Source organism: Pavona decussata, unplaced genomic scaffold, assembly GCF_977016875.1.
Source record: "Pavona decussata unplaced genomic scaffold, jaPavDecu1.1 SCAFFOLD_322, whole genome shotgun sequence".
Lineage (NCBI taxonomy): Eukaryota > Metazoa > Cnidaria > Anthozoa > Scleractinia > Agariciidae > Pavona > Pavona decussata.
In genome coordinates, this window is record NW_028145712.1 from 1,063,863 (window position 1) to 1,090,204 (window position 26,342).

The 26,342-nt window shown below is 38.9% G+C and overlaps 4 protein-coding genes across 7 annotated transcripts in view; 2 read left to right on the forward strand and 2 right to left on the reverse strand.

Annotated features, from left to right (window-relative positions):
- Nucleotides 1–5,528, reverse strand: part of LOC146453841 (cation-independent mannose-6-phosphate receptor-like) — a 72,755-nt gene extending 67,227 nt beyond the window's left edge. For both annotated transcript variants that reach the window (XM_085096148.1, XM_085096147.1), the window contains exons 1-3: nucleotides 5,369–5,528; nucleotides 4,883–5,162; nucleotides 502–676 (exon numbers count right to left, since the gene is read on the reverse strand). In XM_085096148.1, the coding sequence (XP_084952274.1) occupies nucleotides 502–676; nucleotides 4,883–5,162; nucleotides 5,369–5,514 (601 nt within the window). In that variant the 5' untranslated portion in view covers nucleotides 5,515–5,528. The remainder of the gene's footprint in view (nucleotides 1–501; nucleotides 677–4,882; nucleotides 5,163–5,368) is intronic.
- A 2,685-nt stretch (nucleotides 5,529–8,213) lies between these two features.
- Nucleotides 8,214–26,075, reverse strand: LOC146453843 (myophilin-like). 2 transcript variants are annotated; one of them, XM_085096126.1, is made up of 6 exons: nucleotides 25,915–26,075; nucleotides 20,561–20,694; nucleotides 19,951–20,017; nucleotides 10,638–10,742; nucleotides 9,269–9,301; nucleotides 8,214–8,817 (listed from the first exon to the last, which is right to left on the reverse strand). In XM_085096126.1, exons 1-6 carry the CDS (start codon nucleotides 25,960–25,962, stop codon nucleotides 8,791–8,793), a joined length of 414 nt encoding a protein of 137 aa, XP_084952252.1. In that variant the 5' UTR covers nucleotides 25,963–26,075; the 3' UTR covers nucleotides 8,214–8,790. The 2 variants fall into 2 exon arrangements, with proteins under 2 accessions (XP_084952252.1, XP_084952253.1); XM_085096127.1 differs by lacking the exon at nucleotides 25,915–26,075 and adding an exon at nucleotides 22,283–22,423 and having other exon boundaries at nucleotides 8,702–8,817.
- Nucleotides 10,813–13,269, forward strand: LOC146453844 (uncharacterized). Its single transcript, XM_085096138.1, is given in 6 exon segments — nucleotides 10,813–11,790; nucleotides 11,793–11,844; nucleotides 11,905–12,016; nucleotides 12,120–12,243; nucleotides 12,425–12,529; nucleotides 12,983–13,269. Coding segments are annotated over 6 exon segments (726 nt in total). The 5' UTR covers nucleotides 10,813–11,738; the 3' UTR covers nucleotides 13,264–13,269.
- On the forward strand, nucleotides 14,772–19,244 carry LOC146453845 (uncharacterized). 2 transcript variants are annotated; one of them, XM_085096120.1, is made up of 7 exons: nucleotides 14,772–14,899; nucleotides 15,086–15,305; nucleotides 15,649–15,801; nucleotides 15,938–16,347; nucleotides 17,022–17,262; nucleotides 17,465–17,763; nucleotides 18,557–19,244. In XM_085096120.1, the coding sequence occupies exons 1-7, from the start codon at nucleotides 14,895–14,897 to the stop codon at nucleotides 18,759–18,761; spliced, it is 1,533 nt and encodes a 510-aa protein (XP_084952246.1). In that variant the 5' UTR covers nucleotides 14,772–14,894; the 3' UTR covers nucleotides 18,762–19,244. The 2 variants fall into 2 exon arrangements, with proteins under 2 accessions (XP_084952246.1, XP_084952245.1); XM_085096119.1 differs by having other exon boundaries at nucleotides 14,819–15,305.
- Nucleotides 26,076–26,342: the final 267 nt, after the last annotated feature.

The following is a 26,342-nucleotide window of genomic DNA, read 5'->3' on the forward strand; positions in this document are numbered from 1 at the left end:
ATATAACAAAATTACATCACATATTAAACTTATCAACAATAGATGAACGTGTGGGAGAAGCTTGGAAGGTTGGTGGAACCAGGAACTGCATTCAAGTGAGGCAGGTAACCATGACAACCATGTGAGTGGCATCCACCCAGGCACTGTCACACTGAAAATCAGTGGAAAACTAGCATATTTATGTATACATGCCAAAAAGGGCGGGTAGGGTAAGGAAGCAGCAACTTTGCATGCGTGTGCAACATGAAGCAATACGAACGAAATGACCTGACCTCAACAGGGGAGCTGTAAATTCCCGACAGCCCCTGCAAAGTTATGCGGCCACCCCAAATAATTTGAACAGAAACTGCTGGCCACCCAGTCTCGAGTTTAACTTAGCCTAAATAACATGTAACCACGTATAATTTCGTAAATTGTCCTTGAGATCGAAAGCAACTCTGCAATTTTGGCATGGTGGTTGCAAAAAAACAGTGAAAAACATTGTTTTGTTATATTTTTTACCTTTTAGTTTTATCAAGGGTGTAAGATCCCTTAGCTGGTGATCATCTCCATACAGTGAACAAGGCATCTCAGGATCTAACGGCTTTTTGAGCTTGCAAACCTCATTTGTTACAAACTCAAACACTGCCACACACTTTTGAGCACTAATTGACTCATCCACAAATTGAGGTGACCCCTAAAATAAACAAAACAGGTGAGGTAGAGTTCAATGCTTTGGAATAGTTTGCCAGTCTCACATATGATTTATCCAGATTTTCACATGTACACTGTACAATTGTACATGTAGGGCCTCAAGACGTAGCTATTTAGCCAAGCTTATGCCTGAGCTAAACACTGTCATCATACATTATTTTATCACGTTCAAAGAAGGCAATCCTAATTGTGTGTCTGTTGCTTTGTGTGCAAGAAAAAAAAAACAGAAATAAAACAATATGTTTCTGAAAAGAATCAGAGACGTTTTCTGTTCCTACGTGTGATCAAATGGAGAAACATATTTTAGGGAAAAAAAAGGTTTCCACACCAAAGCTGTGTCATTTGCAGGGCCGTGAATATCTTACACCTGAACAAACTCACTATGGCTGAGGCAAATGTGGCCTGAGTTGGATGGGTTTCAGGGATGGATTCCAGGGACTTCTTACAAAGCTGTGTCTTAAAGATAAATCTTTTAATTAATTTAAGCACAAGGGGATTTGTTTCAGTATTAATCCTGTTTGTACAGCATGTACGTGACTGGTTTATATTCATTTGACAAATAGTCAGTGACAGGGACCTGTTCCACAGTGCATATGTGGAGACCATTCATTAAAATGACCACGAATCACAGGGACATGCAGGGCTGCAAATAACGGCCGGTCAACGGACAATGTCCGGTCAAAATCGGGTATTGACCGGACAAATCCTTGGATTGCCGGACATCTTGTCCGGCCCTTTACCGACTCGTTCAGAGAAATTTTCTATTTGATAATCACGAGGGACAACATTCGTGTTTCCGAAAGAAAGAAAAAAAAAACGAATATGAAACCAGACAAATTAGTGGTTGAGAAATTCGTGGTAGTCGCAAATTTCTACGGTGTCATCAAGTCCTGTCGCAACCGCAAATCATCGTGCCTTCCCGGCGTTATTTTATTTTACTTTAAGTATTCCAATTTAGTATAGGGTTTTACCTTTGGCTAGATACCATGATTGACTCTTAAATAAAGTGATTGATTGTTTGATTGACTGAATGATCGGAAAGCACCCTCACGAAGAATAATCTCGCTTCACCGAGAATACTCCATGTAACATTTGCTGCAAAGTGAGAAAAGCGAACAAACTATACGTTACTCCGGCACACCCTACAAAACATGCTTGGTTACTAAACTTTCTGGTGATTTCATCACTTGATGCAACTCAAAAATGGAGCGTATAACAAAAAAAAGTGGAAGAATAAGGTTGTCTTAAAGGGATTCTAAATGGAAGAAAGTCAGCGAGCGCAACAATTGTACTTTGAATAAGACGCCATGCATTTAATACAATTACATACAGTGCTGCGAATTTCGAAACCCCAAGACAATATGAATTAAAGTTAAGTGTTTCTTGTTTATGTTTACATTTCAGTTAGCTTCTTTTTTCAAATTAATTAAGAGATCGATTGAACCCTTCAGCTTTCATATATTCTGCACATTTTACTTAAAGTTCAGTTGTAGAAATGATGTGGCGATTGCCAAAGTGTAATGTTTAATTATAAGTGATTTTGCCAGATCAGTAAAAGTAAAACGGACAATTGCGATTGTATCTTGCGTAACCGTTCCACATACTGAATATGAGGCTGCTTCTCCAGTAAAGAGTAGTAAAACTATTAACTTGTAATTTTATTGCCAAACCGACTTGGATTCAGTTGTTTTTTAGTTATAAATGGATTACTATGCAATCTGGGTTCACTATCGCAAGAGTTACGACTGTTAAAATTTGACCGGCCAAAAACGGGTAGTGTCCGAGCAAAAACATGTTTGACCGGACAACGTGACCGGCGCCTGCCCGTTAGTTATTTGCAGCCCTGACATGCATGTATTGAATGGAGCAAATTTTAGTCCCTATAACCAGATTTTTTAAGGGTAGATCACACAAAGGGATACAAAGACTTGGTACCACAACAGGGCATCAGTACGTGAGGCTAGCATTAGAGATAATGGGTACAATGAGCTGGAAGATTTCCATGAAGTCCTGTACATTAATTACACATGCACCACTGTCATACTGTAATTATGCATCAGTCAATTCCAGCAATTCCCCCCTCCCTTGGCTTAATGGGGCATTTTTCCACATTACCCATTGAACAGGTCAGACAGTACCCAACCCCAGGTCATTTGACGGCTTTGTGATTTTTACGTCATAGCACTCTCACTTCCATTCAGTCTAGTAAAGACAATAAATCCATGATCCACAATCACCTAGATACAATGTACAGTGCAGGCCAAAATTAAGCAAACCAAAACATACGCGTATAACAGGTCTGCTGAGAGAACTTAGTACGATGAATAATGCGTTTTGGCATGTACAGTATGCATAGTTCGCTTGATTCTGGCCTGCACTGACCTAAGGAGGGGAAAAATGAGATGGTAGACAACAACAACAATACTTTATTTCAGATCCACAGAAGAAATGATTGCTGTGACAACAATAAGAAATGAGACTGATTTGAGATTTAGTTTAGCCCAAATTAACATTCTTACAATAAAGGTAGGGACATTACTGGAAATTGACTGAGCCTATAAAGAACAGACATGACAAGAGTTAAGAGTCAGAAACTGCATACATGCTTTATAATAATAAAATAGCTTATTATATCCCTTAGTTATGTCTGGGTCAATTCCAAAAGCGATCATCCCCCCCAGGCAAACCCCCGGGCATTTGACTTTTTTAAAAATGCCTGATCAAATTCCCCGCTATATGGGCCGATTTCTAGGTCAAATGCCCCACTGGTTGGGGCTGAAAAGTCATCGTGTTGTTTTTTTTTTTTGTTTTTCAATAGCTCTATTAATATAATATCTGGTATTGACGACGGAATTATTAACGAAATATTCTCATAAAGTACAGCGCAAGGATTACAGTCAACCCAGGTCACGCGTGAACAGAATTTCCAAGAATGAAATGAACATTCGAATTTCTCTTTGTAATGTCCGACGTGTGAATGGAATGTTGGACATTTCTCTAAAAATCGTTCCGAAAAAGACGCATTAACTGAAAAAAAAGATTCAAAATACTTGAGAAACAATTGTTATTCTTGAAATATTCAATTTTGCAATGTAAAGAAAAATGCATAGCTTTATCCTGTCAATAAGCTAGGGAAATTTATGCGGGAACTCCGAAATCTCGTTGGCGATGTTCAAAACTGACATGTAAATTTCAAAACTCCGTTCAAATTTCGAAAATACCGTTCACGCGTGACCTGGGTTGACTGTAAAACCGAAGCCCGAACAAAAATTACGCATCAATGCATCATCATCCAAAATCGTTATGTACTTGTGCTAGCGATTTTATAGTTTCGAAGGATTCGACTAGACTCTCAGTGCATGGCTAACGCTTTTGTGTGCTGAACGCTTCATTAGTGTAGTGTGCTTGCTCCCGATAATTGTACGCCGCGATAATTTTAAGAGTACGCTTTAGATTACTAAAGATTAGCTAAAGAAAGGCTTCACAGCTTTCGAATGTTGACGCTAAAACAGCTTTCCTCACGTCCTTCTGAAAATTCCAAACCTTGTATAATGGCATATTTCTGAATATTTTAATACGCTGGAGCTCGCATATATCGACATAAATTTTGTCGAAAATCACGAGGAGTTGTGACATGTTACATGGAGTACAAATCATTTTTAAACGTGATCGCTGACCAGCATTTTTTCGACGGGTCAAATGCCCGATGGGTCGGGTTTCTATTCGCGTCAAATGCCCCACTATGTGGAGCCGAACAGGGGTCAAATGCCCGGGGGTTGCCCGGGGGGGGGGGGGGGGGGATGATCGCGCTTGGAATTGACTGATACATTAGTGTGCACAGTGTGATTGGTCAATTTTGCGGGGGCCGTATTTCATTGTATGGTCCACTAAATTTGAAAGTTTCTTTTCTCGCGCACCTAGTTAACCTCAGAGATCTAATAAATATCTTACTAACCTCGTTTTCTCAGCCCGTACTGTAAGTTATGGATCCTTGTTTTTTCCGGTTGATTTATCAACATGGCCCATGCACTTCAAGCTTTGGCCATAAATCAACAGTAAAAAAATTGGTCTGTAACTTACAATATGGACCGCAAACTCACTAAGTAAGAGGCATGTATGGCGCTGGGTGGAAATCTTTCCCAGGTAGCTACTTATTGGAGCACTAAGGCTAATGAGTAATTCAACTTACCAGAAACTTTCCGCATTTCATAAAGATCGTGGTAGTCCAACTTTTTGATCCACTACTATGGCCATTGCAATTCCCACCTGTATACTCTATGCTAAAACCTGCAGCGTCAGCTGTGGTGTTAATAACTCTATTACTTAAAGATCCAAGATTCTCTCGAGTATCTGGTGCGTCATCAAGTGAAGAAGAACACACGGATGAGTCCTTATCGCAACCATTATGTGCGACATGCGCGCAAACGTTGATGTAATATATCGTCTTGTCTACAATGACCTTCCAGTTCCTGAAAGAGAAAAACGATTTGGAGCCAAGGTTTAGCTCAATCCAACACGAAAAATTTTAAAACGTTACCATCGGGACCAATGAAATGAAAACCTTATTCTCTCTTTCAGCTCAGCTCAGCTGAGATCGCGAGGAGGAAGTTTCGAACCAGATGTTTTGTTTGGTTTTACGAAACTGTAAGAAGCATACTTAGTTCAATTTTCTTACCAATTTGTGATTGAGTAATTATCTTTTCCAACTGTGATCGTGCATTTCGCTGGAAGGTCGGCGTACGTGCATGGCGCAAATAAAAACAACAACCATAGAGAAACTTGAAAGCCTTTCAATTCGGCCGCCATTTTGGATTTTGGCATTACAATGCGTAACGATTACGTCAACCTCAGAAAGTTATCATGTGACAATCCAGTGATCGTCATCGTAAAACAAAGGTTGCGTGACAGCCCACATCATGTACTGTGAAAGCATGAAATAGCCAGCAAGGACTGAAGGAATATTCATAACACAGTCAAACCTCCCGTAGGCGGACACCTCTCGTAAGCGGACACTTGGTCAAATTTTCAGCTTCATACAAACACTGCGGGTCAGTTATTAAATGACAGTTTAGGCGATGCTAAGCCATGTCTGCTGCTGATATGACAGTAACAAGAAGGCTTGCATCCCACTGACTAGAAAACTGTTTATCTACTTAAAATAAAGCACTTATAAACAGATTTGGAGGCCCACTTATTGTCTTAAGCCGCAGCCTAAGTTAGACTCCGGCCCGACATTTTTTACCTGGCTCATAAACGGACACCTCTCTAAGGACCCTTTTTTTGGTCCCAAGGGGGTCAGCTAACGGGAAGTTCGACCCTTGTGGATAGATGTGGTTCGACTGTAGGCATATTTTCAAATAGTATCACTGTGAAGATCTGTTACATTAAAGAAACAAAGTAAGTAAACGTATAAAAGCAAGATATAACATCCATATTTTAAGATACTTGTAAGTATGATATCTTTCATGTACATGTAAACATCCTTGGAGACCCAGGTCATAGGGGAATAGATATGATTGAGTGAGAGAGTGTTTTGCGAAGATGGTGGACAGTTGAATAAGGCCCCAATGATTTAGGCTTCATTTTGTTAATTTTTAGACTGCAGGGCTGAGTTGCTCGAAGCATAGTTAGCGCTAACCATTGGTTAAGAGGTATTAAAACCTATAGGTTGTCATGGTATTTAACCCGGGTTAGCGCTAACCATGCTTCGAGCAACTGGTCCCAGAATGCCCTGGATGCCATAAGCCTTAATTTTAAGCAAGCAAGGAGTTTTTCGTTTGTTTGTTTGTTTGTTTGTTTGTTTGTTTGTTTGTTAGGCCGAGTTTTGCTGTTGTCGTCATTGTTGTTGTTTTGGTTTTCATTTTTTTTTTTTTTTTTGGTCTGTCGTACGAATATTCGTGATCTTCATACACTAAAAGGGAAAAGGAAAGTGTGGCTGTAGATTCAGAGCAGAAAAAAGCGCTGCCCAGTTTTTCCGGTTAGCGGGTTGATGATCTCAGTTATGCTCAGTCAGCTCTCCAGCGGCTCCAGTGAAGTTGTCTTTACACGGCTCCCTATTATCGTTGCCCAAAATATGGCTAACTCTTGATACTGGTGGTATAATTGATGTTAGGCATTTCGTTACGAGTTAGCGTATGTTATATGGGTAAACTTATCCGCTGAGAGCGGCTGGGGATTGAGGAGACACCCTAGTTGCTCGGGCGCGAGCGTCGGCACTTAGTGCCCCACAAGATCATGCTTTATGCGATTCGCCTCTCTCACTTTAACAATCTGAAATGTCTGCGCTATCTTTGCACTAACAAAAACAAAGACAAAAATGAAATGTTTGTTTTGAGGAGCTCAGTGACACCGGAGACTACAAATCAATTATAGATATTGTTTGAAATAACCAATTAACGCTCCTCGTTCATTGTCCAATACCAGGAAAAATCTCGTTGGTAAAGCAAGTTCGCGCAAGTTAGACGGGTTAGCGCCATGCGCGCGCGGTGTATTTCGTCACAAAGCATTACAATTCTGATTTCTCAATGGGCATGCACTTTGCGAGTGGTAGATCAACATCTAAAAGTGCTGAACAAGAAACAACTTTTCTTCAGTGAAAATAGAGAGCTTCGATAATGCCGAGAGATCACTTCCATAAATCTTTCGAAGAGGAGCAACGGAGAGAAAGAAAGCGCGGAAGAAGACGGCGTCGCAAAGAAGTAGCGCAAAAGGCAAGCCGCAGGGAACAGCATCACCCGGGAACATTTCCCATAATTGTGGAACGCACAAGGGCCAGCCCTTCCTCAAGACACAGAAGTAGAAAATACTATTCACCTGAACCATCGTCTTCCCATAGCGGTTATGAATCTGCAGAATACAGCGAAGGTGAGGAGTTTTACAGTATAGGGTGTCTTAATCGAGAACCTGCCGCTTACAGTACAAGAACCAAGCTGCCCGCGCCAAAGCCGGTGGCAGAACCGTCCTATCAGAAGAAGCGATCCAGGAAGAAGAAAAAAGGAATTAAAATGGATGAGGATCACACACACCCTCTGTACCCCGGTTATTTAGAGAGACCCCCATCCCGAAACGGAATTAGTTTTCCGGTGGATTCATCCCAGTACCGAAGTGTGGATCCTATTCCCGCGAGAAAAAGCATGGAGAGTATGCCAGGTTTCTGTGACATTCCAGATATTAGGTGCATCAAGAGACCAAAGAAACTCCCTCCGATAGACAAAGAAAACAAGGGCCATACAGATGAATTTCCTTTTATGAAGCGTTACTAGTTTGAACTGCAGTTTAAAAATGTTAATCATAACTGCTCAACTGCCTCAGATTTAATCGATCACTAGTAAAATCAAAATTTTGTCGAAAACATGACTTTGTTAACCTAATTTAAATTGTGATCATCATTTTATTTGTATCAATATTTTTAGCACGCATTAAAGCTCCTGATGTCCTAATTCCTTCAGTTTCCTGTCATTATCGATCAGGCTTCGAGCATCTTTATCCCACAAATAAATAGACCAGACCTGAAAGACCTGCACGGTATTGTAAAATGAAACGTTTATTTAAGACATATTTATAAACTATAGTTGTGAGGATGAAGGAAAACAAAGAGTTAACTAAATTACGACTTCAATATCGCGTCAGTTTGAAAACATCAATTTTATAATTTTCAAACGAAACGAAAGGAGAGTGCGAACAAAAAGAACGCACTTGAAAATAAGAAACTTGGACGCGCAAACCTTCATTTTTCCCTCCCTTTTCCCCTTCCCCCTGACACACACACAAGCACAATACCCCTTTTCTCTCGCATTTGCTCCTACTTGAATTTTCACGCAGTGTATGCCACTCAGACCGGGCCTCACCATGCGTACGTTTTGTCGAATAGTTCTGATAGTCACTCTGTTCTTCAAGCCAAACGACCGGTGTGATTCCGAAATGCCAAGCCGCCGAGTTCACAACATAGAGGTTTCGTAACCGGAATGCAGACGTCCATTTGCGAACTTTTTCCCAAAGGCGAAGGTAATTGAATTTTATCAAATTATACTGTCAGTTCAATATCTACATAGCTCAAAAAGAATGTCGCAGAGATGTGTTCAGGGACCATAAAGCTTCTTACAGCTTCACGCCTTTCTTTTCGGCCTGTAGGAAAAAAGAAATAAAACAAAATTGTTGTTACAGCTTTAACGCCCATAAATGTGACCCGTAGTAGATAAGAAAAACCTCTTGTGAACTTCTGGTGACTGAGGCCAGTTTTAATTGGCAGCTGCCAGCCAGGAAGCCGACTGAAATTCATGTTTGACCTTGAGCTGGTTTTCTAGTTTCTCGAATTCTGATTGGACGGTCGTTCTCACGGAGGAGGCGAGTTTATTGATAAGCTGCGTCTACACGAGCAATTTTTTGCCTGCATGGGCGATACGATTTTTTTCAAAACTTGTTGCTTCGCCAGAACACGGGGAAATATCTAACATCAATACCGATCAATGCAATTCAAAACGTCCTCATTTTTGCGCGCGTTATGATTATTTGAGTGAGAAGAGAAACAGTTAGTGAGGATTAAATATTACGAACGTTTAATGCTATGCAAACGTACCTCTTCTTTGAGCCATCTCAAAGCTATAAGGACCTGTAAGAACCAGACAAAATAAATCACGTTATAAAAAGGCCACACAAACATAAGTTTGCAGTTGAGTAAAAAAAATCAACGTCAATCATAACATTGTAAACCATATACGTTCTGTGAAATCTATCGCAAAACTGACGTTGCCACTCTAACTCCTTCATTAAGGGTGCGTTCGATTGACCCTATTCCGGAATAGGAATACATACAAGAGCATTCAACGATGACAAGAAATGCCTCGTGAGAGGTTTTAGGAGTTACTGGAGTACGAGACGGCTCTAACATGTGTCAGCGAAAGTTTGCAGAAATGGCTCCCAAAGTTACTTAAAAAAGAGAAATCCAACAGCTATTCCGCTTATTCTTATTCCAGAATAATACGGTCAATCGAACGCGACCTAAGGCTCTTCTAAAGCAATTTTGGGGAACTGGTCATGACAGGTTCGAAGAGGAACCACCCTTTCTGGGGTACAGGGGTTATCAAGGACACCACCTATCTCATGAACATTACCAACAAAATTGTATTGGCTTTAGAATTTGAGTTGACACAGAAATATTCAGCTAGCAAGAGTCAGCACTGCTAGATAAACAAGAAAAGTGAGGTTTGAATCTCATTGCTATTTTTTGCTGCTAAATAGTGGGGCGGCTATGCAATAAAGACACCTTTTCTCGATGTTGAGGGAGGCGGTGTAGGCAGAGACAACCATCTATTTTGTGGTTTGGTGGGTCCTGCTCGAGTATAGCCTGCGAGCAAGCTCTCGAGGGGTAGGGGGTGGGGTCCTTCTCCCTCCCTCCCCCCCCCCCCCCGAGAGCTTGCTCTCAGGCTAGCTCGAGTATAGTAGTTTTACCACTCCCCTTATGCCAGGATACCAAAAATCAAGAACTACTACACTCACATTTTAAATGGAAGAAAGATCCTCCCAGTTACTACGCAACTTAAACAGTTGCGAAAAGAAAGCCTGAAAAAAAAATTTCTGAAAAAAAGGCTTTCTTTTCGCAACTGCTTAAGTTGCGTTCTAACTGCGTGGATCTTTCTTCTATTTGACCACAAGTGTATTACGAACTCACAATATGACCAGCTCCAAGTTGGCTTGATAGTTCAGTTGGTAGAGCACTGCACCGGCATCGCAGAGGTCATGGGTTCAAATCCCGTTCAAGTCTGAATTTTTTCCGGCTTCCTTTTCGAAGCTGCTTTAGTTGCGTACCAACTGCGAGGATCTTTCTTCTATTTGATCTTTCATCCGCAGTTCAAAACTGATATATGTTTCACATATTTACATCTATTTACTCACATTTTAGTAATTATACTTCCATTATTTCGAATGGCAAATAAGTCCGTTCTCACCTGAGGTACATTCTGTTTCTCGTACAAATCTACGGTGACAAAGACGTACTCCTTTTGAACGCCATAAGCAGTCAAAAATTCGCTAAACCAGCCTATGTTTTCCATCTGCAATTAGTGAAACCGGAAAAAAAGTAATTATCATAATCATCATATACTGATATAACAACGACGACAGGGCTCAAAAACGGCTGGGCATGCGCAGTGGGAGCCATTCCTTCTTCCCGCCATTCGATTTTCAAAATGGCGGACGACGAATCAAAATTTAACACGTCATTGTAACGGCCCCTCGCAGCACCCTGCTCGCTCTTGGTTCGCAAAAACAAACGGCCAGACTTGTACAAACACTTGTGCTCAATTTTTTTTCTCTGATCGAAGAGATCGAGACAGCGTTTTCCAGTTTTTCAAGCGATGAACACACCTCCCTAACGGGGAAATTTGTAGCGCTACTGAATTTAATTTAAGGTACAGTTTTGCCGTAATATAAGGTCCTCTCACGTTTGCTAAGGTTTTGAAGCGAAAATTTTTGTAGCTTGTTTATTTCTATGGAACATATCAAATATGACTTTTGATTCGTTCTGATGAAAATTTTTAAATGCTTCTTGTTCATGGACTTCACTCACATTGGTAAAGACGAAGAGGTGGACGACAAAATCGTGAGTAGAAAACACTAAAGTTCCTGCTCTCGTTGTGTTTTAAGTCGTGATAATTTTCATTCGTCTCTAATATGGCGATTATGAATCGTATGCTAATAGATGAAAGGTTCATTTTATGTCAACGAGATTTCAAATGGCAATGAAATCTGCAGTATAGTGTAGTATCAGCTGTAGTACTGTGCACTTGAAAGCTAAATAAATCGTTTTATATCTTCTATCCGTGTGTGTATCTATTGATTCTTGTTCCTTGGCCACGCAAAATTCCCGCCTAAATCCGCGGCTGCCAGGCGTGTTACCAGCGTCGTTGTGACGCAATTAAATTGTTGCAAGTCGGTGTTCAAGTTTTTTTTTTTCTGACCCGTTATGTATTGTATTTACGAGAAACGGAACCTTAGAAATGGCCCTCGTTCCACCTGTTGGGGGAATGTTTGTTCATATAACGGGATAGATGCACGATCCGCCGGTTTCACTGTAAATGTTTCGCTGTGCAAAAAGCACCATGGTGAAAAAACGCGTGAAAACGCAAGAAACTGTTGCTTCCCTTTGAAAAGCCAGTCAACATGAGTCGGTGGTACAGTCCCGTGTCCACAACGTCTGTTTCCGGTGTTTGACAGTTGCCTGGCGACAGGTTTTACGCCAGGCACTTTCATATGCCGGAAGCACCTGAAATCCGCGGAGCAGGACAAGGGAATTTGTTCAAAAGAAAATTACACACCGCCAAAAAAGGTAAATAAGTTTAATTGCTTTACTTGTCTGTTTTTCCCCTCTTTGTTCCGTGGAAGAATAACGCATAAATTCTTTTTAAAAGTGTGTGCTTTATCCGGTATAGCGCTCATACACGTCCTGTGATGAGACCGTGAACTATGGAGACCTAATGAAAAAAGTACAGATATTGGAAGAGGAAAAGAAACAGTACAAGGAAAGAGAAACGATGCTTCTAAAAAATCTAGAAGGTATTAGCTCAATGTCTCTAGAGAATAAATTATTTACGCCATGCTCAAGAAATAAAAAAATATATTTAAAAAAGTGAATGTTGTTGCCCAACATAACTGCTACATATGTTTAAAGATGAAATAATCCCACTAATTAAAGACTTTTAAAAAAATTTAAATTCTGTTGATTTTACACTGTCAGACATCTCACAGAAAAATGCTCAGCTGGTTGAAATGCAAAGGCAGCTTCAGGACAAGAATCATGAACTCCAAAATGAAACACTAATACTTCAGAGGAAAATTAAAGGTAAAACCAAAACCAGATTTCCCAGTGCATTAACCTCCTTTCCCCCCCCCCCCCCCACCCAAAGCCCTCTCCTCTACTCCAATGATTTTGCATACAGCACCTGTAAGAAGGCACATCTAGTACTATTACTTTTTGCACAAAGCTATTGTATATTATTCTATTTGTGCCACATAGCATACAAAGAGAGATTAAAATTACTTAAAACATTATATCTGTACATTAAAATAACTAAAACTATTAAACTGAGAGAAATATATATCTGGGATAAAATGTTTTCTGTCCACAATAAAACTTTGATATATTTGTAAGATTCTAAGGCCATAAGGAGTACTCCTTCATGCTCTCCTTTTGTCAGTGTCTTACAAAAAAGCATACAGTACATTAATTTAATAACTGGCCTGTACAATGTAAATAATATTTTAATCAGTCTCATTTAAAATCATTTTGCTAAAGGAGACACAACATTCAGTACACTGTTCAAACAGTTCCATACGGCCCTCACAAGACACTATGCCAGTGGTGGAGCAAGCCTTTACAACCCTTCACAAATGGAAGCCTTTTGTAACAAGCACTCCCCAGGAATGTTTGAAGACATACATGAAGCCATATATAATGATGACAAGAGAACACCATCACTGAAAAGAAGGAATCTTCAAAAAACTAGAGTTGTTGCCATTCTTCATAATCTGAGTTTCTTTCGAAACCAGGTAGTTTGTTACATGTACATGTCTTAAAATCCCTGAATGATAAATCATGTTTATTCATTCATTTGTTTAAGAAATCATTCTTAAGTGCAAAACAAAACTGGAAAATAAGAATATAAAAAATGTACCGATAAAAACAGTTTGGCTGCCAACCAAAACCTTAGGGAACAAAGGAGATTTTCTTATAAAAATGATAAGATCAGACAAAAAAGCTACCCAAGAAACAAAGAAGTGCATACACAGAAAAGGCCTACATACAAGATTCCCCAAAAAGTATTTGCAACCCCAGCTACTACTTATTGTTATATACACAACACAGATTCTAATGGAATGACTCATGTGTTCATCTGCAGAAAAACAACAGACTGCAAAAGGCAAATGGCCTCAATTTAAAGTTTTCAGGGGCATCCTATAATTCCCTTATGGCTGGCCAAGTGATGGGATATTCTGTCCATCCCAATTCAGTTCGTAACCACCAAAAAGAACTGGCGACCAAAAACCAAAAGGAAATTCAAAAGGTCATACAAGAAGCAATTCAGGTATACATTGAAATAACTTTTTCCTCAATTAAGTGGCCAACACCTCAAATGAACACCAATCAGGGTCATGAAATCTGTCGAGGCTGCTTTATGCTATGATTTATCAACCAGATCTGTTGCCTTGACAATACCAGACCATACATTGTTTATGTATCTCGACAGCTCATTTACAGGTTGTTCATGAAATAAAAGTTGGTTTGATATAGAAAATCTGTTGCAGAAAAACAGATTTGTCATTCTCAAAGGACCTGCCCTTGAACAAAAATTCAAAGTCAAAATTGGGTAACAAAAAGTTATTTCATACAGATACTGTACTGCCCCAACAAATAACTTGTTACATGTTAACCAGTCATGCACCCTCTCCAACAAGATCAAGATGAAAGGGTGTACTTATTTCTCATTTAATGGCAAGAATAAAAATAATTGTCCAAAATACAAGCCAAACAAAATGATGCTAAACACTCACTTGAGGAAATATAGTAATAAAAAATCTAAGCAACTTACATTACTGAACATTGAAATTGAGTTGACCATTACCTCTGAAGTTTCCAGACAGCAAAATGCAATAGTGCATGAGCACTCATGCGAGTTAATTATTTGAAATTACTATACAGTTCAACAGGTCCAGGTTTTAATGTCTATCAACCTGCTCATTTCAATAAATGTTTCATTACATGTACATGTAGAAGAGAGCCCTCATCATACTGATCGAGGATGACATCCATTTCATCCATGCATCCCATCAACCGACCACGAGTCAAACAAGTACTGCCTGGCACATGTGCACTGGACTCATTGATGTCCACAAATCTGTATTAGCAGTCCCTAGACCATGTCAAATTCAAAATGTCCATCGTACTGTTGATGTTGTGAACAAAAATGGTGTTATCCAAAGGTGCAGAGGAGGAATTTCTGTCCAAGCAATCCTTCAACATTTCTCTGGATCTCTTTCACATTACTTCAATTCAAGCTACATGGCCACACTGTCCCCAGAGCACAGAACGCTGAAGATGGCTGATGCCAAGGAGAGCTGTGAAAACCTACGGTAAAAAAAAAAAAGAAAAAGAAAAGGAAAAAAAGTGCCACCCTTAGACTTGTGTTTGTACATGCACTTTTATCCATATGAAGTATGCACATTTTTAATCACATTATTGTAGAAACTTAACACAATTTGCAGGGCCCCACTGAAAACTGCCAGGGCTAGTGGGCTCCCTGGATAAATATCATTATTATTATTACAAGCATTTATCCATGTAATGACCCAAGAACAAGAAAATGTCAGTGAGAAAGAGTTATATCATTCAATTTTCTAGGGTCTACTCTGATGAAGCCAGGCATGAACTGGAACTGTTGAAGACAACATGGTTGATAGATGAGTTTGAACAAAAACTGAAGAGTGTGCAAGACTATGAGAAGTCTCTGGAGCAACTTTTGCATACAGCCCCTGAACTTAAGGAATACCTCAGTCACTTTGTGGCAGTCATTACAGGAGACTACCCTACATGGAAATACAACAAGAAAATCATTGCAAAGGTGGCCATTGAACCATTTATGTGCTCATTGATCTCCTTTTCAGCAAGAGTAAATTAATTTGAACACAGTTCCTTACCAGTCAGCTTCTTAATTCTGAATTTGCACAATGTTTTCAGTTTGGATATTGGACCACTTTTATTATCATCCCCACTAAACCTTCCTCCAACTATTCGACTCCCTTTGCTGTGCAAGAAAAGATGCTGAAATTCACTCTTTGTTGTGGGTACACATGTACATGTGGCTAAGTTACAATAAAAGTGGGGAGGATACAATGTACATTTAACTTGAATGTAACATGAACACTGATCTCTCTTTTTTTATTCTGATGTATTTTCATCTACAGTGGAAGAGCGAGGTTAATCCGTCAAGCCCAATCCCCTCTCTTATTCCTTGGCAAGGACCATTCCATGTATCTTTGAATGGAGATGAATCAACTGTGTTACTGTTTAGACCTTTCTTTGCAAAACTGTACAAGGCACTTTTTGGAAGAAACAAGGTATTGGTATGGTAACATTAGAAACAACTCAAGTTTACAGGACATGCTGGATGTGCTGAATGTATTATTCTGTACACAAAAGTAAATTTACTCTCTTACATCCACAAATCTTTTTTTTTCTATTAAAATTTATTAGGTGTTGCCAAACAAACCCAAAGCTCACAAAATAGCAACACTTACTACTGTGGCATTTGGCGGCTGGACGATAATCCGTGAGCAAGTTCTTCAGCTGTTTGGACAGGTCTGCAAGGATCCTGAGTATATGCTACTCCTCCACTTGTTTGATGAAATCCTTCCACTGCTCTTCTTCTTTTACAACACAGTGTTCAGGGGTGGTGATTTTAATGCATGGCTTGTGGCATTACTGCGAACTTCCTTGACGTTTATCACATTTAGAAGGCGTAATTATGACAAGGCTACCCTGTGCCAGCTGTCAGACATAGTGTACCACCTAAATGAGAACAAGGAGCTTATTTCCAGAATACAACAACACCTACAAATGTTTACTGAGAAGAAAGTAGAAATTTTCCACTCTGTCTTAAGAAGGTTTGTAAAATGCCAATGAAAATTTATTTGTTACAAATTTATTATTGCCCCATATGTTCAACATGCTTTATCAAAGATTAGTATCATGTGATGATTAAAATTTAATCACATGAAATAAACACTCTATATTTAATATACAGTGTATATTTCATTGTATGTAACTTCAAAATCTGTTGCAATAAAATTTTTTTATCTACACTGTATGATGTATCTATCAGATCTTTGTATACAGAAAGCTTGTCTATAGACCGTATGCAAAAACTGGCTGGCATTTTAATATTCTTTGTTTGCATTCAAATTAGCCCTACTTACCTTGTTCTTGAGTTCAAGAATCAAAAGAAAACTATGCGTTGAATACATGTAAGGCTTAAAGGGCTAAACTAAATGCAGACAAAAGAATATTAAAATGTCCGCGTCATTTATCATAAGGTCTATGAGTATGCAATTTTTCGTATAAAAAAAAAAAAAACAGGAGAAGTATGTTGAAGTGACAAGTCTTAAGTGAATTTATGTCAAAGTGATTTCAAACTTAATAATTTCTATTTTTCATTACTACAAATGTAGGGAACAAAGGTTAATATAAATTTAACTAACTTGAAATTCCTTTTGAGCTACGACATTTATTTATTCAGTTATTTATGCATCGGCTGTTTGCTTTTTTTTTTCTTGATCAGAAATGTACCTGTGTGGGCACTGCCATGTCAAATCCGCATCATGGCACATGCTTTAAGTGGCAGAAGATTTGACAGTGATTTTGTTCAGTGGTTCCTGCCCATGTACTCAAGGGGTAGAGGGAGACAGAATCTGGCTCAGTTAGTGTTTGTGGCAGCAGAGTTTCTGATCAGTATTTTCGAAAAGGTTTGGACCAGCCAAGGGATGGTACAAAAAATACCAAAAGGAAGGAGAAAGTATCAGGTACTGGGAAAACTTTTCATGTTTTAATTTAAAATAATAATAGCATTATAACATTGGAATTATACTTTAAGAAAATGTAGTTATATCCAATCCATTTACAGACAAACAGCAAATGCATCATGTTTTATTCCACCATACCTCAACAAATTAAACAATAATTGTTTAATTTGTAAGTAAAAATTATTTTTACTTACTTTTTTAGTCATACTATTTCCCAGTCATGGATGCAACCCTTGATCAGCGCTCTCTACCACTTGGGTATGCATTCCCTGGACATGAACCTGACCCAACAGCAGCGTGCGATAGCCAGATGTGTCACAACAAGAATGACTTTGACAAGGATACATTTCGTTTAACTTGTGGACACACCTTCCACAAAGGATGTATCCTCGAACAAAAGGACAACATGGACCACAGCTATTCAATGACAGAAGTTAAATGCCCAATATGTTATCCTCTCCTGCAACAGAGGATGGAGGAACTAGCACTGACATTCAATAAGTAAGCAAATCCATTTGTATTGGTTAGGAAAACCCAATCTTGCTATTAAACTAAAACAGAATCTGACTCAGTCATTGTTCATGGCAGCAGGCTGAGTCAGGTTGCGCTAATTGCATGTACAACTTTGAAAGGGGGCAAAGCTGAAAGGGTGATAAATTAATACTTCTGGAACATGCACGGCAGCTAGAAGCTGGGCTACTAAGATTGAGTCATCAAGCACCCCTGAATTTGTGCACTGTTACAAGATGAAAATTATACAAAACAAATACACGCAGCTTCCTTTGTATTCGGTTGAATTTGTCAAAATTATCAAACTTTGTAAAGTTGTCAAAATAGCGGTGATTTGACAAGGTAATTATAAACAATCTATCACAAAACGTTCTACTTATTTAGTACAATTTTTTTTTTAATTTAAAGGCATAATTTTATAATTAAGCTTATAACAACAAACGAAGCCAAATATAAAATAATATCACCTTGAAACGACTCGAAGTTGATAGACTACAGTGCAAGCAAGTTTAAACATATTTAAAAACTTCATCAATCATTCATTCAAACAGCTCAGAACTTGAGATTATTAAAAACTGTCCACATTTGGGAGTACACTGTAAGAGCATCTATCGACAACTTTCGAGGAAAAAACCGTCCGAGTGTAGCGGTTTTCATTAGTCCAAGTAAGGAGAAAAGTCAACAGTTCACAAAGTGTGACATGTCTGACATCATAAAGTTATGATTTAAAGCCACACTGGAAAAAGCCAAAATAAAACTGACCTGATATTTCCTTGGCTTTCAGATATCTAGTTGGAGATGACGAGATCGAGGAAGACGATGGCAGTGACGATGAAAATGGCGAAGATCCTCATGATTCCGAAGACGAAGAAACGACAACTTGCGACGAAGACGAGGATTCAGACTTTGATGAGGACACGTATTTCAGTCGAGTAAAGATCATCCAAAAAACGGCCATGGCAAGGTTTACAGCCCTAAAGCAAACGTGAAGCCAAAGCCAGCCAAAGAGTCCAAAGAGAAAGTTCAACGTGCCGTGCTGTGCGAAGATTTCAGCCCTTTAGCAGAGTATCCCGTGTCGTTCATCAGCAGTTTCACCACAAAGGAGTCTCCAACCAAAAACGGCTTTTTTCAAAGCCACTCAAGATAAATAAAAGTCAATGGCCAACACACATAACCTTGCATGCCAACGCTTTGACGCAGTTGATCGTAAATTAAACTGCACGAAAACAGCAATTCACAACCGGATTTACTAGTCCCACCCCACTTTTCCATTTCCACTTTCCTTACTTCAGATAATCGAATGTCTTAAGTCTTGAAGACGTCTTGAAAATACACGATTATTTCGCCAACTTCCTTCGCCACCGGTCCGCCATCGAAGAAAACGTGATGGAATATCCAAACGCAAGCATGCGCAATAACGCCACTCTAGCGTTGTGACGTAATTTTTTGTCGACCAATCAGCCGTTTTTGAGCCCTGTCTATAACAACTTTACTGAAGAAGAAAAAACTTCAAAAGGGTTACAAGAAAGAAGAACCAAATCCCTATATTCAAGTTGTACCCCTAACTTTACAAAGAAAAATCCAAAAGTCCAAAATAAAAAAAATATAAAAAAATACAAAAATAGAATCTAAATGTAATAAAATACTATACTATATTATATATATTATATGGAGTAATAATTCACTGATCAACAGTTTTATAGCGCCATGTGAAGGTAAAAGACCTTTAAGTCTAAAAATTAAGAAAATACAATCAATAAGGCCATAAAGAATCTACAAAAGGTGAAATTTGAGCATAGTGGTAGACATTATTAGTATATACTACACAAGTGAATAGTACTTTTCGCGCGCGCTGATTGGCTAGCTCGGAGGTGATTAGCCAAGTACTATTCACCTCCACTTCGGTGAGTAATCGTTAACTATGACAAAAAATAATCTTTTAAAATAAAAACTAGCGAAATTACTAAGGAACAATGTTTCGCCGTCTTCATGACAGCATTGTAAAGTTCAAATGCCAGTGTCAAATTCGGTGAAGTATTTATGAACATAATTATAGATCTAGTATGAAAAAAATGAGAAAAAATGCAGTAGAGTATTGTGAATACAATTACATGTAAGCCTTTGTTAAGTTGTTAAGCCTTTTTGTTTCTTTTCTACTTCCTCGTTGAGGGAACTTACCATCATAAACGGCATCTTCATTTTGTTGATCTTCTTTATCGTTCCTGGTTGAATCTTATTCGCCAGCCTTCCGAGATTAAAAAGAAAGTTAAATGGTAAAATTAGAAGCAAATTGGGGCAACCCTATTTCCGTCTCCAGGCGTTTCGAGGTCCGCTCACCTACATGTTCTCGTAAGTGCCCGGGAGTAAGGTTCCTTCCGTGAGTGAGCTATACGTCTCCTCGGCCCTAATTCAGGATTTACGCGGGCAATGTCTAGGCACGGGGCTGACCCGGCTTAAAACAAACTAACATTAAATACGCTGGCCTGGTTTTCAAAACTTGGTTGCCAAAGAACTCCTCCATCACTATCAACCCCTTCAGAAATTATTAAAAGTCTTTTTTCCTAAGGTTTTCTTTCTAAAGCTGCAGTCATCTTCTTCCTCCACTCCCCCCCCCCCCCCCCCCCACCTTCCCTCAGCAATGAGCGGGTCATGGAGTGTATATGTTCTCTCTAACTTAATACCGTCTGCAATGGCTATTGTAACGGGCGAGCCAGTTCTCTTAGGAGTAGTGAAGACAATCCTCTCTCACTCCCAAAAGTCCCCTTGTAACACAAAAACGACAACATACTGGCAGAGTGTTTGGCCATTCTTTAACTCCTCGGCAAAAGCTGATGGATCATCATATGGCACGGACGCGCCAGTTGCTCTGTTAATCCAAGAGCAAATATCCTTCGCAAGATCTTTGTCCCACTTTGATGACATCTGAACGCAAAGAAAAATATTCTGTTCTTTTCTGTCGCACTAGTGGCATAACGACATCAGAACTTCGACATTACGGCATGTAGAGAAAAGATCATTTGTTTTCCTAGTGTCGTTATGTTTATGTTATTATGTTCCTCTGTTGTCGTTATATCGTGTTTGTTCACACCGGTAACATAAAGGCGACCTTGCTGATATGCCGTTATCTCGCTAGTGTGAACCAGATATTAAAGTAATTTGTTCGCCTCATCATATGCTTCTGAAACAGTGAACACTACACTAGGACTATTACATGTAAAGGGATCTTTAACAATAAATCGAAGCAAATTCTTTCTACAAAAACTGACGCATGGAATGTAATTCAAGTTCCAGAAAAACGGGGGAAAATCACAGAACATCAGCCCAACACTAAAAACAACAAGTAATACAGTCTTCTTTGAGAGGTGCACGGCGTAGAAGTCGAGCAGAATATTCAACAGGACCTTCGAAACTTTGCTTTTTTGCTGCTACACTCCGTGATTGGTTAAAGGGGAAGTATCATGAGGTTTTTGACCTCTTCTGTTAAAAATGGTGAAATAAGACCTTCACTTTGCTACAAAATAATTCTAGAACAACGAGAGGAGAAAAATCAACTCAATTCCTGACAGGAATAACACGTACTCTGTTCTAGCACATTTTGGAAACAAAAATACGAAAACTTGAAAAACATTAGCCTAATATTTTTCAAGTTTCAATCCATACCGGCCTACTCTGTCTCTGGCCAGAGGCACTAATCGACAGTTTTATTGCACTGGAGTGATAATTTATAAAAAAAACTAGACAATATTTTTTTGTTTCTGTTCTCAGACAAACATTTCTGGGTTTTGAAATGGCATCAAATTTACGTGATACTTCCCCTTTAACAAGCCTCGCGCCACTTTTTCAACCAATGAGAAGCAAAATCAAAACCAATCGTGAGCGGTCGTGAGATACTCGCACGCGCTTTCCCGGGTAACGTGCATATGTATCTGTTTCGAGTTCTGATTGGTCCATTGTTGTTCGCGTCTGTTGTATAATTTGGTTACAGCAATTACATTGGTTTTGACGTTATGACGCCCAAATGAAAACTGTTCTACATTGAACTTACTCATAAATTTCTACCGTCTGCAGCACTGACTTTAATTTTTCCTTGTTTGGTTTATTACGTTGCTTCGACATTACTGACCCTAGAAGCAGAACGTGAGTGTTTCGCATAAAAATATAGTCACAAGTCTCCCTGCAGCTCACTGGTTTGTGTATTCGACCCATCGATTTCGTTGCAGTTTTTCAGTAATCTCCCACATCAATCTTGTCAAGAAATCGCTATTTAAACACAACGTTATCAACGCCCCTAGTAGTAGAAGCTTTTGACTCATTCAGTTCATATAGGCTGAATGATCCCTGCATCAGTATAAAGTCACTGTACGTGCACGATGTATGCAGACATAATAATATTATGAGTCGTCTCAAGTCATCCACAAAAAAACTTGCCCTTATATGTTAATCAAGAGAACTATGAATTAGCTGGTAAGAAGATTTATCAACTACATTAAAAAAGGTGTACGAACTATACCTTGTTCAAGTAGTTTTGTCTTCGGTAAAACTCGTAAAGGTGATAACTTTAAAACCAAAGGTAACACGCTTGGATCGCTGTATCACAAACGGCGAGAAATTTGCATTGTATTGTTAAAATTCGAAATCAACTGCATTATTTAGCAGTGTTTGACATAGATGAATCTGCATAACAATGAAAAAGCTTTCAACTGAGAAAATGTTGGAGACAGTAGACCCGTGTAATCTTGACTTAGTCCAATCAGAACAGTTTCAACCAGTGAGTCTTAATGGATTTACAGCCAGTTATAATGAAGCGTTGAAGGCCATCAAAGACAAAAGAATATTTAAGCAAAAAAAATTGGCACTTTGATGAAATCTTTTGCATTGGCATTGGATTAAAAGTGACCACAGAGTATATCAATTCTGGTGGAATTTTAAGTTCTTCATCGCGTTACTGTATGTCTCTTTAGTTTGCAGTTCTTTGCTTTCATTAATTATGGCGAAATTTTTCTCCTAGTTCAAGATAAACATTTGGTCTCATTTAATTATGATACATCGGAAACAGGGAGTGTTCCCTTGGCGCTGTGGAGTTTGGAAGCGAAGGGTTTTGCGGGATGATACGAATTTAAAGTGCGGGATACGGGATGTGCTCTCTTGCTGACGGGATGCGGGAAAAGTATTGAAATCTGTGTTCAGGAGAAATTTAATTGCGATCGAAAATTCAGCAAACTTAAACACATCGGGTCAAGCAAAACGTTTATGGAATTTAGTTATTTTGATCATTGTAAATATCCGTAACTATCAGGTCTTCACAGCAACAGACAAGTGACACAGCACTATTCAGTTTCGAAGACATTTTTGTAGGTTCTGCCGGAGGGCAAATTAATTGAAGTTACGATGGCAGTGGAACGTATCAAGCCAAATCTTCGAAACTGAAAATTGTTGAGTTTTTTCAATATAATAATAATAATTTCTAACTATCTATTTAGCGACGAATAAGTACACCTTATTCTGAGGTGTACATAAATAAGGATATTTTACGAGTTACGGAGTTTTGCGTAGCAATGGCCTCAACGCGAGAATATATTCGAGCAATGAGCAAAAAAAAAAATGTACTAGGTGTTATACCCGCAACGCTTTGCGAGAAGCTTGTCAAACCCAGCCTCGTTCCAGCGGTTGACGTCACATACGACGCCGAGTTCGGGAATCGAATCAGAGCCACATTGGTGGGAGACGAGTGCTCTCACCACTGCGCCATCCCTGCATCCCTGCTTTTGCTTTGTTTTTTTATTATTTATTGTTTTTGTTGTTGTTGTTGTTTTCTTTTTTCCCCCTTCTTTTACTCTTAAGTTTGAAATAAATTTTACTAAGTCATAAGTCAGTTTGAGAAATGGAAAAAAGCAGTGTCCAAGTTTGACACAGCTTCGTCGCGCAGTCGAATGTAGGTTGAGTTTGTTGTTGGTTCTCATTCTTACTCCGTGACGTTTTTCTCCGATCCCCTATAACACAGGACACCCACCCGCAATCTCGCGTAAAATGATGTAGTAGACGCTTACTTACTTCATCAACCGATCCCAAATTAGCGATAAAAGAAGCAGAGACCGATACAACGTAGAATTACGGTTTAAATAATTCTACGTTGTACCGGTCTCTGCTTCTTTTATCATTTGTATTTTTTAAAGCCGATCAGATCTACAATTGATCCAACGTATACCAGCAGGATTATTGTCCACGGTTGTTGCTTGGACTTGACCCAAATTAGCGCCCTGTGGTATTGTTTGTTTACTTTTGTTGAAATGTTTACTGTCGGTTTCCATTCAATTTATCGATTCTAGCACGATTTTCGTGCCAACACAAAAGCTATCTAGTATAATGTGCTCTCAGCCTTGTACAAGTTTGTACCTCTTTCCCAGGGTCTCTCCTCTTCCTGTTGGAGAGACCCCGGAAAGGAGGTTGCGAAGGCATGTCTGATACCCGGCGGATCATAAGGATTTATCAACTACTTCTACCGTCTACTGGAAAAGGTCAACCGGAAACAACAACGAGAGAATTTCGAACAGACCTCATTGCCTGTAACCGGCTATTTAAAGAAATTGAAGTTGAAAGTTCGCGTTTAATTCAGTGTTGTTTGGAAACAAATCAGTATTTTAATAATTTAAAAATGTAAGGTTGGACAAGAAGTTATTTACGAACCTGTAGTTGTAGTTTTTCTATGGTATTTAGAGAATGCCACACCTTTTGCTCGGGTAATGTTATCCAGTTAATCTCTATTGGCCATCTTGACAATTACAAAAATTTTGAACTTTCTATATGCAGAGGTAATTAAACTGAGGTTTGACATCGCATGAGTTTATATCTAGCTGTCTTACATACTTTTTTTCTCGCATTTTTAAGTGAAAACGAAGAGTAAGCGATGGAAGACTTTTATCAAAAGATGATGGGCTTTAGATCCGTTCTCCACACCTAAAACCCTGGGCCCAGTTTTTCAAAGCACGATTTTCTAATTTGATTTCAGTTTAATGACTAATCGACAAAGCTTTCTCCTAAATAATTCTGCCTTCCAGTTTCGACTTTCACCTTTCTTTAACTTTAGCTTCAAATTAGCTTTTAGAAACATTTACAACGATCAAGATGAAAACTTTGGTTAACTTTCAATCGTGGATTGGCGTTACAACCTGGTTCTGAGATTTACTGAAAGCTCCATGCTAATTTGGCGGGAAAAAACGCGGTAAGTGCAATATATTAATCCCCCCTTATCAATATTAACTTTCCCTTACAATCCATATTTATAAAGTTTTGGCGTCTTCCTAGGTGATATTGTAAGATATATTTGATGAAAAAGTTGTTCTATCCGAGGATTTTACCTCCTTCCGTAAAAGACGCCAATCCCTGTATTTTCATCAAAGCATAAAAGCAAGGAGAAATGTGTAGTTTGCTTGAATGTTTTGTCTGGCTCGAAGATAGAAGCTAAACCATTTAATTTACTGTTCAGTATAAAATTCATGCGATTATCAGTCAGCATTCAAGGTTTTAAAACAGAACGAAGGGCTGAAACCTTTAGTTGTCTGAGTTGTGTTTAATCCCGTTACGATCGAAATGAAATTTCTCGCAAGGTTCTTTGGTATAATTCAACCACTGTTTACAAGAACCATTTTTAATAATTTCATGTAAACTATATACATCTGCTCCTTGAGGGTATTCAAATATTCATTGATATTATGGTTCTATTGTATTTTAAAAGAATAGTCGAATTAAATACCTTAATCTTTGGACTTTAAACCCAGACAAACATTGCTAAGAGCCTCAGACTATAGCTACGTACTCTGACATGAGAGAAATTATCCGCGCGAAAATTCTTACTCAAACAAAAGCTTTTCACAGCCGATGAACAAACAGTATAATATTTGACGCATACACACCGCTATGATCCACATTCACACGTGTTTGTGCTTTCAATTTCAAACTATAAACGAGTAAGAGGTTAAAGTAATGACCAAGAACTACTATCAGCAGGCAAATTTGATACGTTTTCAAAGATTATAGAGTCCAAGACGCCTATGCAAACCACTTGATCTATCTACACCAAAGGAATTGATTTTATCACGGTTCAACGCTTAAACAGAGTTCAAAACTTGCAAGTACAAAAATTACCTTGCTTTCGCCACCGGGTGAGGACGGATGGTACGGTCTGTACGCCATTTTTGAGGTGGATTTCAGAAACAGACTGTTGTGAATGACTAGGTAGACGGTTGTGAATGAAAATTAACGCGACGAAACAAACTCACGATTGGCATGTGTCACGCCTCTGTCACGCGCTCACGCCTGTGTCCTTTGTATCAACAGGGGCTAAATAATGTTAATTATAGCGATCAAGATCAAGCATCAATTAAAACGATCAATCAACTGAAGGTTTTTAAATTAGTAATGTCAAAGGTCTGAATCAACAAAATGTTGCCCGACTTTATTCTAAGGCTCGGTTTGCACTAAATGTTTCATGGGCATCCACGAGAACTTCGGAAAGCTAAACAGTGGCATTCCCCGGCATCATTTTATGGCCCTTTAAAAAGCGTAACACAGTT